Here is a 16,710-nt window from a genome sequence, read left to right as displayed (position 1 = left end):
CAGTGTGCGCCCGGGCTCGCAACAATCCTCGCCTGGGTCGATGCTTGACAGCCGGCTGGCCGACCTCGGTTGGGGGGGAGGGCGTTGGCCCGGCTGCGCGTGGCCGCTGCGGCAAGCGCGCCGTGCACCAATAACGCCCTCCGCGTCCGGTCGCATCCCGGATTAAATGCCCCTCCCTCCAGCGGCCAAATTTTACCCCGCGCATTCCTGCCGGGCCGGCAGGCCGACGCTGGCCAATCAGTGGCCGCTGCGCCGGTCACGTGACCGCGGCATTCCAGACATAGTTCATTGATTAGGACGGCGGGCGACGGCGGCGCGCGGCTCGGCAGGCGCGCCCGGACAGCGGCGGAGTGAGGGAGGTTGGAGGCACCGCCGGCGCGCGTGGACAGCACAGGACGACCGTCGACACCCTGATGAGATACGAGTGAGTACTGAGGCCGGCAAGGGTCTCTGCGGACGGCGCGTCTGTCGGGCTGCGGCGTGTTTCGGTAGGGCGGCGTGCAGCGGCTGCCGATGCTGCTGAGTCCGGACACAGTGTTTTAGACGCCCGGTCTCTGCCTGTCCGACGGACGGCCGGGCTCCTGGTAGGCCCGTGTTCACCTGGACAGGGCTCGGTTCCGCGCCGTGGCCACGCGGAGCCGGAATGCGCGACCGGTCGGCCGGCCGTGGCCGTGCCGCCGACTTGTTGCCTCCTTGCATGGCACAGAGGGCGCTCGGGACGGGCCGGAAGCGCGACGCCGCTGAGCGCGCGGTGTGACCCGGCCGGCCGGGCTGTCTGGAGGTGTCCGCTGCCGCCTCTTCCCCGCCCCATCCTCCCCCCTCCCTCGCCCGGTGTCTGTTCACCCAGCTGTGGCGTCTCTCAAAGATGAAATAGCTGCCCGCCGAGTCACCATAGCCGCTGTGTGACTCAGCGGTGAGCGATTCGGCAATGGTGCAGAGGGGGCCTTGTGGGGCCGATCGGTCGGGCTTGGTAGGAATGTGAAACCGCTGCCGATGCGCTTGGCTTGACACCATTAGCGTTTTGTGTGGTTAGATCCATTGTAATGACTCAGAGTACTCGACCGACCGTGCTCTGCGTACTTAAGGCTAGATTGCATGTGCCTGCGACAATCTTGGCTCTCACGGAAGGGACCTAATAGTACCACCTCACCTCATATTCTTGTAGCACCTTGTCACAGCCTGGTCTATTTTGGCAGTATTGAAAACTGTGGCGCTATCTTCATATGACCCAATATATCCGCCTCAAAGGAGCCTACCTGCTACAAGTCATATACCCCTGAAAATCTTGGTCAGGGTGTACTTTCCTACCTAACGTTAGAAAAAATCATTGTACACCATTCATCGTGTTTAAGGCAGGACATATCGTAAATAATCTCAAAACAGGTCGAATCATGCTCCTACCTTCGAATTTCAATAACTTCGATGGCGGGCTCCCGAGCGCCGCGCGCACCGCACCGCCTGGACTCCCCAGTGCCGTTTCTGCGTTGCCATTGCGTAAATACAATATTTCTGCTTACCAAGAACTCTACAAAATGCACGGGACCAAGGTAAACCATTCGTCGTGTTTAAGGCAGGACATATCGTAAATAATCACAAAACAGGTAGATTCATGATCTTACCTTCAATTTTTCATAATTACGATGGCGAGCTCCCGAGCGCCGCACACACACAGCACCCGCGACACCGGCGCCATCACTGCGCGGGTCACAACATTACTGCGCATCAAGCAGCATCAAGAACCATAAAAATGTACCGGGCCAGGTTAGGTTAGGTTAAGTTAGGTTAGGTCAGGTCAGGTTAGGTCAGGTCAGGTTAGCTTAGCTTAGCTTAGCTTAGCTTAGGTTCTGGTCTATTCTCGGTTAGGTTAGGTTAGGTTAGGTTAGGTTAGGCTAGTTTAGGATATGTTCTGGACTATTCTGGCCTGTGTGTTTCATAAATGTACCTAAACTCGATAAGAAACGATTCTGGTTGCTTTATTATTGTTACCTTGGTCCCGTACATGTTTTATGGTTCTTGATAAGCAGAAATATTGTGCTTTTGCAACAACGCAGAAACGGCGCTTGGGAGTCGAGGCGGTGCGGTGCGGTGCGTGCGGCGCCCGGGAGCTCGCTGTCGTATTTATTAAAATTCGAGGGTAGGAGCATGATTCTATCTGTTTTGAAATTATTTACGATATGTTCCGCCTTAAACACGACGAATGGTTTACCTTGGTCCCGTACATTTTGTAGAGTTCTTGGCAAGCGGAAATATTGTATTTACGCAACGGCAACGCAGAAACGGCGCTGGGAAGTCCAGGCGGTGCGGTGCGCGCGGCGCTCGGGAGCCCGCCATCGAAGTTATTGAAATTCGAAGGTTGGAGCATGATTCTACCTGTTTTGAGATTATTTACGATATGTGCCGCCTTAAACACGACGAATGGTGTGCAATGATTTTTTCTAACGTTAGGTAGGAAAGTACACCTACACCTATATATATATATATATATATATATATATATATATATATATATATATATATATATATATATCTGTATCTAAATACATCCCCACCAACAGTTGTGGAGTTTTTATCCTTCAAGGCGCGGCCAACAATTTCGCCAGCATGCGGATCGTGTGGGCTCAGTACGGCCAATCGAAGTGCATGACGTTTGCGGCACAGACTGCACTGGAAGCCCTGGTAATTGCTGTAGCCGTGTGTTCAAAACCTGGCGCGTGCCGTGCCTATCTTCACGCCCCGAAGCTTCCGTCTGTGCCACATTCTCAACACGCTTGCATGCATGCTCTTCATGCGTTGCGTGGCCGTGAATTTCACTTCCACCAAGTTGACTCGCTTACTGTTTCGCCTGTGCGGAGTCGCTCCCCCTGCGCCACAGCGTTTCGATTGCGTCAAGCCATTTCGGCGGCATGGCTCGCCAGGCACCCAAAGCCGAGCAGGTTCGCTCGTCAACGCCCCGCGGCCATTGGCCATCAGGGCCGACGCTCGTGAAGCCGCGCCCGTCGCATGCCATACGTCACGGACGCCTTCACTCGGCACTCCCTGACTTCCGCCGGCGGTGTGTATTGTGAGCTGGGCTGCAGCACGCGCCCAGTCGGGAGAAGCGGCTGACACTGGGCAGTGACGGACCATTCAGCTATGCCATACGTCATAGCTCGAGCTTTTATAAAACATGTTGTTTCTGGGCGGGGCCCAGGCTGGAACTAACGTTGCAAGTTAGAGCCAATACCTTGTCAGTATGCATGAATCGGTGTCGGAGTGCGGCCTTACTTTCCGGGTAATGCTGAGGTTTCAAGGGTGCCTCCCACTTCGGGTGTACCCGCATCGGTCAGCTTTGTTCCATTTCCTGAGAAAGAGCTGGCTGTAGGCGTTGTGAATGTAGACCGAGGGCCAGCATCCGTTAATCGTCGCGGTTTAGGCCACACATTCCATGGCATGGACCGTTACGGTGCCCGAGCGCGCTCGCCGTCAGCTCGAGCCAACGCCCGGGTGTGCGTGCCGCTGCCTGCGGGGTCCGAGCGCGCTCGCCGTCAGCTCGAGCCAACGCCCGGGTGTGCGTGCCGCTGCCTGCGGGGTCCGAGCGCGCTCGCCGTCAGCTCGAGCCAACGCCCGGGTGTGCGTGCCTCTGCCCGCCAGAAGCTGGCTCTCCCTCGCCGCTGTCCCCCCCCCCCTCCCCTCTCCCACTCTCGTCATCTGACCCACCTCGCTTTCCCCTCTCCTTCCTCCTTGTTTCCTTTCTCCCTTTTGAGTCAGGATCTACCAAGGCCCGGTAGTCGTCAGCTGATGACGGTCGGTGACAATTTGCAGTGGTAACGCCTCGTCTCTGGTACTGATGAAAGGTGACGGGACCAAAGTTCGACCAGGCACGTGATCACGTGCTTAAGGCGAGGTATCTTGCTAGTATGTGTGAAAATCAAGTTGAACAATCAACTTAAGTGGCGGGAATGCTGGGGTAGCGTTGGTAGGTTTGAGTTGTCAAGATCCAAAAATATTTCAGATGCCAAGAGCTTCATTGCTTGAAACCAGTTTTCACGACAGTTATGCTCCTGTTGCGCCATAGATACACGACCGCGGCCCTGCGTTGTTCCATCCACAAACTATCAGTTGAAAGGCTTCGATACCGTTGAAGCACGTTTATGCACAGACTCACACGCGTATGTGGTATTTGCACGCACGTATTTGTACCCGTGCAGCTATGTACTGCCTATTCTGCTTTCAAACCCAAAACTTCACTCAGATTTGGAACGAGGTTCGTCAACTCTAACTGTGCATGAGTCATATTCGGATTCGATTCCAACTTTCAACAGACGCTTTAATCGGATTCCATTTCCGCGGCATTCGCTTCGGTTCGGGCTCGGAATCCATTTCACCCGGGTGGAATCAAGCAAAGACCCGCTGCTTCAGACGCAGGATGTCCCATCTGTGCTGCGGGCCACGTTTGGTCTCGCATTCACGGCCGGGGCAAACGTGTCGGCTGAAGACAACGCGACTGGAGATGCCGCACAGCCCACGCCATGCAGCCGTGTGTGACGTCATGATGCCGCACAGCCGGCGAAGGGGTCGCCTCGAGACGAGGGGAACGACGCTCCGTCCCTGAGGCGGAACAGACGGCTGGCGGAGCCGGAGCTGGCAGCTCGGACGCGCCGCCTGCGTCAGCGGCACGAGGACGAAGCTGGGGGATCCCAGAGCTCGCAGCTCGGACGCGCTGCGTGCGTCAGCGGCACGACAGACGGAGCTGGGGGATCCGAGGGCCATGCACGGGGCAGTGACGCCGGAAGCAGCGCTATAAATAGAGTTTGAGAGGCGCCCGAGCCGAGCCGTGCCGCGGTTCCAGCACCCCTCGTCGCCCAGCGAGGGCGAGGCCGGGAACGGAGGGGAGGAGAGCAGAGACGGCAGTGACAAGGACGATTCGGGTGGCAGCGAGAGGACGGCGCAGAAGCTCCCTGGCTGGTTATCATCTCCACGCTGTAATTGGGAGCGTGGAGGATCAGCAGTGACGGCGCAGGCTCGACAGGCTGCGGCCAGAGGCCACGACTGTGCGGGCGCGCCGGCCACGAAAGCAGAAGATTGGCAATAGAAACACTGGGTGAGACATCCATACCAGGAGAGAGAGCGAGAGCGAGAGCGAGAGCGAGAGCCACCCATTTCCACCCATTTCAATCAACCACCCATTTGTGAAAACGGGTATCTTGTGGGCTTGTTCGTTACGTTAGGAACGTGAGACCTAGCTCCAATTGACGTAACGATTCAGATACTCTGCAAGTCGCACTTGGCCAGCAAAACTGTCGGCGAGTTGAGTTGAAATCGATTTCACCGGAGCGGAGCCGAGCAAGAGTCTGCTGCCGCGCGGAGCGGGGCGGAGCGGCGGAGGCGGGCGCCAGCCGGGCAGCGAGGGCGCGAGCGCGGCACCAGACCAGACTCCAGCCGCCGTGGAATGCCGGCGGCCGGCGCCGCCGCCGCGGTCGTGACGCGCCGGCCGGCCCGGTGACATACCACGCATTCCCCCGGCCGGCGCTGAGGCCGGCCGGCCAGATGTGCCTGCCCCCCGCCCGGCGGCGGCGCAGCTGGCCGCCTGTCGTCGCGATGCCCGGCGTACGTCAGGCGGCAGCTCCGTACGCCCTCTGACTGTACCGGTCCCGGCGTACGTCAGGCGGCAGCTCCGTACGCCCTCTGACTATACCGGTCCCGGCGTACGTCAGGCGGCAGCTCCGTACGCCCTCTGACTGTACCGGTCCCGGCGTACGTTAGGCGGCAGCTCCGTACGCCCTCTGACTGTACCGGTCCCGGCGTACGTTAGGCCGGCAGCTCCGTACGCCCTCTGACTGTACCGGTCCCGGGTACGTCAGGCGGCAGCTCCGTACGCCCTCTGACTGTACCGGTCCCGGCGTACGTCAGGCGGCAGCTCCGTACGCCCTCTGACTGTACCGGTCCCGGCGTACGTCAGGCGGCAGCTCCGTACGCCCTCTGACTGTACCGGTCCCGGCGTACGTCAGGCGGCAGCTCCGTACGCCCTCTGACTGTACCGGTTTGCCGACTGGCATACTCAGACATCGGCGTTCTTTTGCCGGCCCGAGCTGGGGCCCGCCCCTGACGCTGGGCAGTACTGACGGTCCGAGCTCGGGCTCGGACGCCGACGCTGCCAGTACTGACGGCCCGGGCTCGGGCTCAGACGCTGACGCTGCCAGTGCTGACGGTCCGAGCTCGGTCTCGAACGCTGACGCTGCCAGTGCTGACGGCCTGAGCTCGGGCTCGGACGCTGACGCTGTCCAGTGCTGACGGCCCGGGCTCGGGCTCGGACGCTGGCGCTGTCAGTGCTGACGGCCTGGGCTCGGGCTCGGACGCTGACGCTGCCAGTGCTGACGGCCTGGGCTCGGGCTCGGACGCTGACGCTGCCAGCGCTGATGGCCCGAGTTCAGGCTCGGGCTCGGACGCTGACGCTGGCCAGTGCTGACGGCCGAGCTCGGGCTCAGACGCTGACACTGGCCAGTGCTGACGGCCCGGGCTCAGGCTCGGACGCTGACGCTGTCAGTGCTGACGGCCCGGGCTCGGGCTCGGATGCTGACGCTGGTCAGACACCCCGCAACACGAGCCGGGGCGGCTTGTAACGGCCAGGCATGATATGATACCATGCGCCACTGAAAGCGATCGGCATCTCTAAGACTGAACTTTTCTGCCGTTCCATTATCTGCTCCTGGTAAATGCCCGAGCTGATCTCAGAAACAAAACAATCTGGCGTCGTTACCAACCACCCCGAGCCACTGTCCGAGCTAAATGTATTGCATCCAAATAGGACCGTATTTTCTCGAAATTTAACGTCATGCGCTTGGGTTTAGACGTTTTCTTGCCCTTCACCCCAGTCAGCTTAGCTTTGCGTCCGACATCTCACAACAGACCTTACCTCACATCGTGTCGGTATCTTTTTTACGCTAGGCTTATGTTAAAAAAATGGTTTCAACACTTCTAGTCAAATGAACGCGCTGAATCGTTATGCATCCCGTGCAGCACAACCACGTGACATAATTTGTAGACCGCACTCAGTGATCGACCACTCTGGTATAGCGAAATAACTGAACCTGCAGGTCAGACAGTTTGTGGCTTATTCTGACGCATGTGAGACCAATCACGCTCGTGATTCAGCTGGATGTCATCTTAGTCATCAAGGCCGGGCAGGTATGAAAAGGACGGGGGTGGGGTCTGAGATATATGATCGTGGTCTGTCAATGAAGCCACACTTGCAACCACAAATTCGCATTGAGCACGCATTGGGGAATGTGTGTTGAAGGCCACTTCCGCGGCACGGATGCTGCAAATTTTCTAACAGTTGAAAGTCCAATGGACGCTGTAGGAGAGCGGCTTTCTTACCCAGGCGGAGGTTTACTGGGCAAGTCAAGCAGTTTCGTGCACTCCGTCTCTGACTTCTTACAGGCAGTGAGCTGGCTCCACTGCACAAGTGATTTTTATATGGGCCTCGACTATGAATGCAAGGCTGCATGGCTGTATCACATGTACATGCGCCTCAGTCACTGCAATTTAGCACGTTGCGTACTTGTCACCGCATCCGAGATCTTTGCTTGGATGTTTCTGTAATTAGATAGATTTGGCATGTGGAATAATTTTTGAACAAAATACGTTGGAACGTCATGCTCCCCCGGCTCGCCTAGCTTGTTTCTGCTAGGCGTCATTTCCGAGTAATGTAGGGCTACCACCAAATTTCATCTCCAACACTGACCCCATGGGAGAGTAGTGTTTGTCCAAATATGACAGCACGTATAGTACTGCTCTCGGTGCTGGTAGCGTTTTGTACTTTGCACTGATGGTAGCACTGCTTGTTTATGCCATTTGATGGGTGATTCTCCTACCTAAATGTTTGTCGATGGTGATGCCTAATGCATGCCACATGGGACACTGGGCATAAATGGTGGAACATTTTGCATGCTAACGTTTATGGTTAGCCTCGATGCCCGCGAAATGTGAACTTCGCAAGCGCTTGCAATATGAAGAACTAGTGAGCTTGATTTTTCCTAAATAAACAATAAGCTCATATTTTGTCAGAGGACTGAATAAGCATTGTCACATGTCTAGTCTTCACAAAGCTAATTTATAATACAATCACAACTTTGATTAGAAATCAAAACATGTCACCGAAACGCCTTTGGCAGTGCAGTTCTGGTAGTTCTGTAGTAAAAGGATCTCCACCAGTGCAGGATGTGAAGATCCGTTTTTGTCGCCCCAGCAATATCAAGTGCCGTTTCCTTTGATTTGTTTCTGAGTACACGCAGTTCATTGCACCTCCGATCCAAAAACATACCTAGTATGGCATCCGACGCTCCAACGTCCTGGTTGAATTATCTAATATTACGTGCTTTTTAAAACTACACTGATGTCCGCACGTCTGTCGCCATGAGCGCCTAAAGGTCACAACAAAATATCATGCCCTTTATGCAAAATAAAAAATGTCTATGTTTGGGGGATCAAACAAGTTCTTTGACATGACATAATGCGGTGATTTCGGATGTCTTGAGTTTAATGTGATGAGCTAGGCTTTGTACTGTAGTACATGCTGTAGATAAACATATGCTATCAAAGTGCATGACATTTTGAATGTGGTAACGCCGAACATGTGATCACGCATGATCGGGGATTGAAGGCATAGCACAGGAAGAACTGGAGTGATATTTCATGCAAAAAACCAGAGAAATAGTGATGCTCTTACTACAGGTGACATTCAACTACTTTACACGCGAGGATTCCCCCATACACTACCAACACGCCGTGAAGACAGCTTTGAACTGCACAAATAAACTGCATGAGGGCATTTGTGAAATGCGCGCACTTACCATTTGAAATTCTGCGTCGTGGGAGGGAGCATCAGCTTTTTGGCACGGATGATACGCACGTGGTGCAAACATTTCAACATACATTGAGAGCAGGCCGTTCACTGGGCACTTAAGCAATTGGTTTTGAACTGGTGAGGAGTGGTGGTAAAAAGTCACGTTCTCTGAATGTCGTTTTCGTCTTGAGCAAAACCTTACATATAAACGGAAAACATCGGGTAAGGTGGGGAGATTTGGGTCACGTGTTAAGTGGGCACCATGAAAGCTTTCGTCTGTAGAAGGTATTCCGCAGGAATTCCAAATGTAAGAGGTATTAGTAGGTATTATAAGTAGGTATTAATTAGGAGGCTGGTTTGTTTTAGATTTCTTTTTCGGATCATGAGACCATGAGATGGTTGTCCATGCGATGTCTTGGATGACAGTTGCCTCTTTGACATACCTTAGTTTCGTAACTAGATAGATATGGGTCTTCGTCACACAGCGACTGTAACTCCATCGTGTTCTTGACACTCCTCAGTGATAGAGCCCATGTACACAGACGTCGGGCAGGCTGAGCTCCGCCATTTGTGAGCCATGCGTCCGGGGAGTACTGGACATGACTGACCCACTTCACACCAGTAAGGGACTTTGTGCTCCACTCTAATAAATAAACTGACACGTTAGTGATGTCACACCTTTTGCTCCCGTTGCTTATCCTATGGTGGCCTAGTTTAGCTTTGAAGTGTTCACTTCACCCGAAATGGACAATTTTTTATTATTTCACTCTTTTGAACGTGAGAAGACTACGGGCCGGTTAAGCATGAAAGAATGGACTCCTTAGAAACTCGCCTGCTTACGAAGCCCTATAGGCAGCAAATGCCCTTCAAATGTAAGAAGCTTGCCAGATAGCTTCATTCTCGACATCTCAAAATTGGTCAGTCTCCCCGATCCAGCCAACCTATCTATGTGGTTCCCCACTTATTTAAAAGCTAGAAGAGTGACTGGATTTTTTCCGTAAACAATTTCCAGCTGTGTCGAGACGATCACTTGCCAAGCAGCGCGGTCTGGCGAGACGGCCATGCGGGACTTCCCATGGCCGTTGTCCCGGGCGCGGCTACCACGACACGAAATTCTGCATGGGCAGCAACCGTATTGATCTGATGTCACTGGCGCCCATTTCTTTGTGTCTTTTGCCTGGTGTCGCTCCCCGAGCGTTAATAATCTTCCTATACCACTACGAGTCGGTGGGTGACTGTCTGGTCGTGAGCACTGTGGATGGGCCGGCAGCGGAGCTCGCTGATGCCGGCTGAGCTGCAGTCCGCTCCCGGCCGCCGCCGCCGCTCCGTGGAACGGCACGCCAGAGCCGACTTGCGGCGGCGGCGGCGGCGGCGGCGCGGCGGCCATCGATTTTACGGCCGGACGTCTCGCATCTCCGGCCATGTCGAAACGGGCGGCGGCCGGGCGAGCCGTGGAGCAGCGCAGCGGCGCGACGGCCGCCGGGCGCCGTCCGGAACATCGGCCTCCTCGAGCCGGCGCCGGAGGCGTGCAGCCTCGAGGGCGGACGCCTGCCTGCCTTGCTGTCCGCTGCGAACTTGTGGACGACCTTAGTGCGGTGGAATGCGTTTAGGAATAGAGGGACTTCATCGCAAACGGCACGTTTGCTTTGAAGAAATACCCGAGCTGGCCTAATTTGACTAAGACTTAGTGGCTACTTAACAGTCGGCGCGCCTTAACCCCGCAATTTCGCCGTCCACGTGCGTGAGCTTCGAAACGTTGTTTGCTGCGCTCAGAATCGCCACCGGAAGTGTAGGCACGAGCTTTCTCTGCGGGCCAGTGACCCCAGCCCAGTGCGCTCGCACAGGCTTCCGCCGGAAGTGAGCACATCGAACCGTTTCCTGCGTCGGCGCGTGGACGAAACTGCGCAATTTCCCCCACGCCCGGCCTGGTTACCGTCGGCACGGCGCCGGTCCCGGCTTATCAGCGACTTTTGACCACACTGTTGCGGCAGGGCGACCGAGGGCTATTCAGCAGCGCCTCGGAATGGATCTGTCTCCGTCGATGGTCTCGAGGAACCTTACCCGATTCGAGATCGAGCTGAATCCGCTTGACGAGGTGTCTCTGAATGGACCAGTGATAAGGAGTCTATATTGTAAGTTATTGGTCCCCAGCTGTTTATAATGTACCTCGTCACGAAACACAGGGGATGAGATGGCTTAGTCTTTGTTAATTCCGAACGCCCTTCGTGACAGTTTGTTTTCCCCTGCTTGTTTGTTCATCTGTCGTATCACGTGCCGCGATGCCATTTCGGGGCGGTGTACTCGTCTTGACTACGCTCTGTTGACAGGAAGAGCTGTCCCAACCGCCGCGTGTCGCCTGTTTCAGAGAGGCGATGGATCCGCCGGGAGAGTCCCCTCTGGAGGTGCTCTCCAGAGCTGCCTCGATGGTGCAGGGGCAGGAGATCGGTGAGTACCGCGCCACCTCCCCAACGGTCCCGACGCGGCGTGTTTCACCTGCGGCCGCCCGTATTGTTTCGCCGCCGACTGCGCCGCCCGCCGCTGTGTGACGACCCGCCGCTGAGTGGCACCGCCGCCCGCCGCTGGCGCGTGCCGCGGCTGAGGCCGGCGCGCGGCGATCCTAGCGCGCATCACCTCCTGCTGCGGCAGTCATGTCCCGCTGAAACCGCGGGCCGCGCGACGCGTGTCCGTACAGAGATGTCGGCGATCTGTCCGCGCTTCAGGCAGGGAGGCCTGGTCATTGGGTTTCTACTGCCCTGTGGTTATCGGACTATTTCATGATCTTATAGTAACTTAATGTATGGATGACGACCGTGTCGAAACAAGTCGTAAGTAAAACACCGTGAAAGGAGATCGCATGACAACGAATCCTGTGCAAATCTGGAATGAAAAAACGAAGTCAAAGTGCCGCACGACACATCGTTAGGAATCGTTAAGAAAAAAACGATATCGTTGACCATAGTTATCTAATGCCACTAAATCGGCAGAACCCGCATTAAATCAACAGCAGACGTGCGCAATTGAAAAGGGGTATCAGCTGCAAAATGGTATAGACTCGTAGATAAACTGTTCAAACTGAGGTAAACTGGGCGAGTTAGGGGAACATCGACGGTTCGCTTTTGTGAAACGCACACGTTCATCAGCCGAAATCAACGCTTTATTTGCTTGCGCCATTGGAGGTGGAGACGCCCAAGGCCCTAGAACATAAGGTAGAACCGTCCAGCCAAATTCCGGTGCTTCGACTGATGACGTCACAGGTGTGCTCGGCACGTAATGTTAAACGGCGGATGCATCCCTACCGCAGTATGCTCGGCTTTTTGGAACGGTTCCAATGCTTAAGCCCTTAGATATCTTTGGTTGGATCATAACAAGACTGTTTCTTCTCCGAACAGGCCATAATATCAACTCCAAAGCCTTTTCATCGTCAATTGGCTGGCGTCCTAGCTGAGCGTCTTGGGCTGGAAAGCCTGGAGACCACAAAGCTTTTTCGAGAATTCATTGCCTAATTTGCACATATATGCGCAAACGGAAACAGTTAATGTTGCATCTTAAACAACAATTCGAAATCATACTGACATGAAAAGTCAAGGTCACGTCAAAAGCCTGCAGACACCCGCTGCATTACTGTTTGCTGGGGGTCGATCAATTAAGGCGTTTCATTTCTTCGAAAATGTATGCTCTTGGGCTAAGTGAGGATGCTGTGTTACGAACATGTTGATGCCACAGTGGCGTCAAGTCAGTCATTCCAAAGGTTAGCGTGACAAGCTGGTTTATTCTTGGTACCTATGATTAACAATATTTTCACATCCATTTTTCTCCCCTTATGCAGCTTAAACATCAGCTACGATTTTTTGTCAGTACATAGCCAAGATGTAGGTGGGCTCCCAAGATGAGGCCATACGAGGTCAACATGACATAAGATGAATTAGTCATGTCATACATGTTTCCGGATTGCTTACCCCACAGGAATCCAATACAATCACTTTAAATCTTGCATCGGGTCATCTTAGTACCCGAAGAGATCAAAACCTGCCATTTGTCACAACGTACTCTGATCTTTGAAATGCATCCAATAGCCATGAGCGGATAAACGAAATTGATTTTGAGCTTATTGCGTAAATGGCTGTCACTCTGGTCATATAGCTGTCACTCTGGTCATATCTTGTTTGATATGCAGATTTCATCGTTTTCAAGGGGGTAGAAGTTTTCCCGGCAATACAGGAAAGCAAACTTTTTCGTAACGATATTTCGTACCTCAAAATGCTTTCAAACAATTTTTTGTGAAAAATAGAGGCTACTTATATCAGCAGTGTCAGGATTGATTGAAGAGATGTATCAGCTTAACAATATAATAACAATAATATGGTATATTTTGTGCCACCAGGTTCACCCATATCTTTGTACCTACAGGCATAAAACACAACAAACACGCAAGCATAGTGCAAGACAGCTGGCAAAGCACTCAGAACTCGATGCAGTTAGCGGCCCAATGCCACCTTACAGTAAAATCATGAAAAGAGAAAAACCTGCGCCTTCAAAATTATCACCAGGTTTACTTATGGGTACTATACACACACAGCATCGTGCACAACACGCCTTTTTAATTTTCTTGCATAATACACAAAAGCTTTTAAACACATCATAAATAAATCCAACAAGGGCTGCCTCAGTCCCCCACAAATCATCAATAACGTGAACTGAGCAAAAGCAAGCGACACGCAGCGACGCGAGTCAAGGCTGGTGAAATTATTTTGTCTCTTCCGCGCGGCACATTTGGCACATCACCGAAATGATCCTATAGCGACGCACAGGGATGACAGGGGGCTGCGAGGCGCCGTCGTTAGCCGATCAGTGTGAGCTTCATATTTTGTCTCGCTACGAAGTCGTACCTAAGAAGCGAAGTCGCCCATGCGATCTCCATCTGTATGATCTTTGTTTAAGAACGTGCTCTTGTCACTAAGACATCCATTTCGTACGGCCGTTATCCAGTGTATGTTTGGCATACAATCTTTAGCCCATTTGGTCGTTATCCGATGCAATCTGATCCCATCATGACCGTTATCCTGTAATATCTTAATGTGCATGCTCTTTTTGCGCACTCCATACAATATTTATGCCATGCTATATTTTGTCATCACGATCTCCAACCGTGCAGCTGCATGGCCACGCAAACGAAGCTCTCGAAAGCCCCAATACCCATTCTACCCACTTCAATCTTCCGCGGCACGGGCTTTAAAACAGGATCTGTTGTCCCGTCACGGCACCGAACACGCTGTTTCGCGCGCCGGAGGTTCCCGTCGCTGCGAGCCGGAGCGAGGTCGCCTCCCCAGCGTGCCCAGGCTCCGGCCGCCATGCCGCGGCTCGGTCTCGCCTGAATGGACGGCACCGCCCGACGGAGCGGGCGCGGCGGAGCGCTCCCATGGAGCGGCGGCCCGGCACGACCCCTGCGCACCGTGTCACCATGTCGGAGGATCGGATTACGAGGCTGGCGTGGGCCGCTCACCGCCAAATGTGGGATTTCGGCGCGACAGACAATCGCATTTGAAGTTGTGTTCATCGAAATAAAGAACTCTTCCTGTCATACATTGCTATGGTTTAGGAGGAAGAGATGAAGAAAGGTTCTCTTCTGTTATTTCTGTCAAGAGTCAAAAGTGGATTCTTAAAAAAAAAAATGATAGGGGAGGGCCAAAGCCGGAGCCAGTTTTCGGAGCGAGAGGCATTTGCTCACTCCATTTTGTTATGAGCATCCGGCCGGCGGGCGCAACGTCGATTTGTGGGGAATGTACGAGCAGCTGCGCGGTGCCGTCCGCGCGTGGAACAAGCCGAATTCCGATGGCCGAGGCGTCGACGCCCTGGGCGGCCAGGCCGCGCGTGCCCTCCGCTCCTGCACGGACTGTGATGGTGGTGTACGTGATGCTGATCAGTCCCGCGGCAGCCGCAGCCCGGCATCTCGGTGACGATGGGTTTGGCTGTTGCGACCGATCAGGTACCGCCGACGCTCTCAGTCTCTCAGCTGGAGGCCGTCACTGGGCTCGCTTTCCACCCGGTTGTTCCGGATCGCGTCGCCGAGTGTCGTACATCTCCATAGGCTGCCGTGCCAGGCCGCCGCCCCGGCCAGCCTCTCGCCCGTCATTTGGAGAGGCGGGGTCAGACGGCGCGACCCTGCGTGCCGGTCAGCTCGAGGTGGGCGGCGCGGAAAAGGCGGACAATGGCGAGCCGACCGGCGCACTGCGTTCTCTCTGTCTGTCTCTGTTCTCTGTCTCTGTCTCTGTCTCTGTCTCTCTGTCTTTCTCTCTGTCTCTGTCTCTCTGTCTCTGTCTCTCTGTCTCTGTCTCTCTGTCTCTGTCTCTCTGTCTTGTCTTCTGTCTCTGTCTCTCTGTCTCGTCTCTGTCTCTGTCTTTGTCTCTGCTCTCTGTATGTCTCTCGTCTCTCTGTCCTCTGTCTCTTCTCTCTGTCTCTCTGTCTCTCTGTTCTTCTCTGTCTCTCTGTCTCTCTGTCTCTCTTGTCTCTCGTCTCTCTGTCTTCTGTCTCTCTGTTCTCTCTGTCTCTCTGTCTCTCTGTCTCTCTGTCTCTCTGTCTCTCGTCTCTTGTCTCTCTTCGTCTCTCTGTCTCTCTGTTCTCTGTCTCTTGTCTCTCTGTTCTCGTCTCTCTGTCTTCTGTCTTCTGTCTCTCTGTCTCTCTGTCTCCCTGTCTTCTCTGTCTCTCTGTCTCTTGTCTCTCTCTGTCTCTCTGTCTCTCTGTCTTCTGTCTCTCTGTCTCTTGTTCTCTCTGTCTCTCTGTCTCTCTGTCTCTCTGTCTCTGTCTCTCTCTCTCTCTCTCTCTCTCTCTCTCTCTCTCTCTCTCTCTCTCTCTCTCTCTCTCCTCTCTCTCTCTCTCTCTCTCTCTCTCTCCTCTCTCTCTCTCTCTCTCTCTCTCTCTCTCTCTCTCTCTGTCTCTCTCTCTCTCTCTCTCTCTCTCTCTCTCTCTCTCTCTCTCTCTCTCTCTCTCTCTCTCTCTCTCTTCCTTCTATCTTCTCTCTCTTCTGTCTTCTCTCTCGGTCATCGGGACGCTCAGCGCCACCGCTCTCCATCGCCCGGCTGTGACGACGGGCCGCGGCGGCCGGCGGCGTGGAATGCGGCTCTCCCCGCCGTCGAGCGCCGGCCACGTGCCGACGCGGCGTCCCCCCGTGGCGGCGACGGCGCCGATCAGCGCCAGCCGTCCCCTCCGACCGCCGCCGGACCGTCCCCCCTCCCGTACCGGATGCCGGCCGCTGCGGCGCGCCGCCGGGCGTCACCCCTGAGCGCGGTCAGCGGCGACGCCGTCGGGAGAGCGACCGGCCGCCAGATTCCGGGCGTATTATGTTAATGCCGAGTGGCGGCCGGCGGAGGCGGCGCTGAGCGCCAGGTCGGCCGGCGGACCGGGCCGGCCGCTCGGTGTCGTGCAGGGCATGCTCCGCCGCCGTCCGGACGCCGCGGCTCGGGCGGCACCGGCCGGCACCGCCTGGTGTGGGACAGGTCACGAGTCCGGCCCCACCGACCGGCTGGCGGCGGCTCGGCAGCTGAGCCGGCCCGAGCCCCGGCCCGCCCCCACACTGCAGGCTGAGCCCGGCCCGAGCCCGGCCTGTGCCCGCACCCACACTGGAGGCTAAGCCCGACCCCACACTGGAGGCTGAGCCCGGCCCGAGCCATCCCCCACACTGCAGGCTGAGCCCGGCCCGAGCCCGACCACCACACTGGAGGCTGAGCCCGGCCCGAGCCCGGCCTGTGCCCGCCCTCACACTGGAGGCAACACAGGGACCACGCCTGATCCTCTGCCCTCCAGCTCTGGCTAGCAGTGCTGAGTAGTGCGCCGCGTCGGGCTGCGTGCTCGACTGTCGTGGCACGCCGGCCGGCCCGCTGCTCCCGCCACGG

General features: G+C 55.3%; 1 protein-coding gene across 1 annotated transcript in view; it reads left to right on the top strand.

Annotated features, from left to right (window-relative positions):
- Window positions 1-340: 340 nt before the first annotated feature.
- Window positions 341-16,710, top strand: part of LOC119108651 (transcription cofactor vestigial-like protein 4) — a gene marked incomplete at its 3' end in the record, with an annotated part of 36,768 nt that continues 20,398 nt past the window's right edge. Inside the window, 2 exon segments of the mRNA XM_037232270.1 lie at window positions 341-424; window positions 11,190-11,269. Coding sequence (XP_037088165.1) covers window positions 414-424; window positions 11,190-11,269 — 91 coding nt within the window.

This window comes from Pollicipes pollicipes, unplaced genomic scaffold (assembly GCF_011947565.3).
Source record: "Pollicipes pollicipes isolate AB1234 unplaced genomic scaffold, Ppol_2.1 Scaffold_6686;HRSCAF=7923_pilon_pilon_pilon, whole genome shotgun sequence".
Classification (NCBI taxonomy): Eukaryota; Metazoa; Arthropoda; class Thecostraca; order Pollicipedomorpha; family Pollicipedidae; genus Pollicipes; species Pollicipes pollicipes.
Note: the sequence above shows the minus strand (reverse complement) of the source record. Positions and strands in the feature narration are given on the sequence as shown.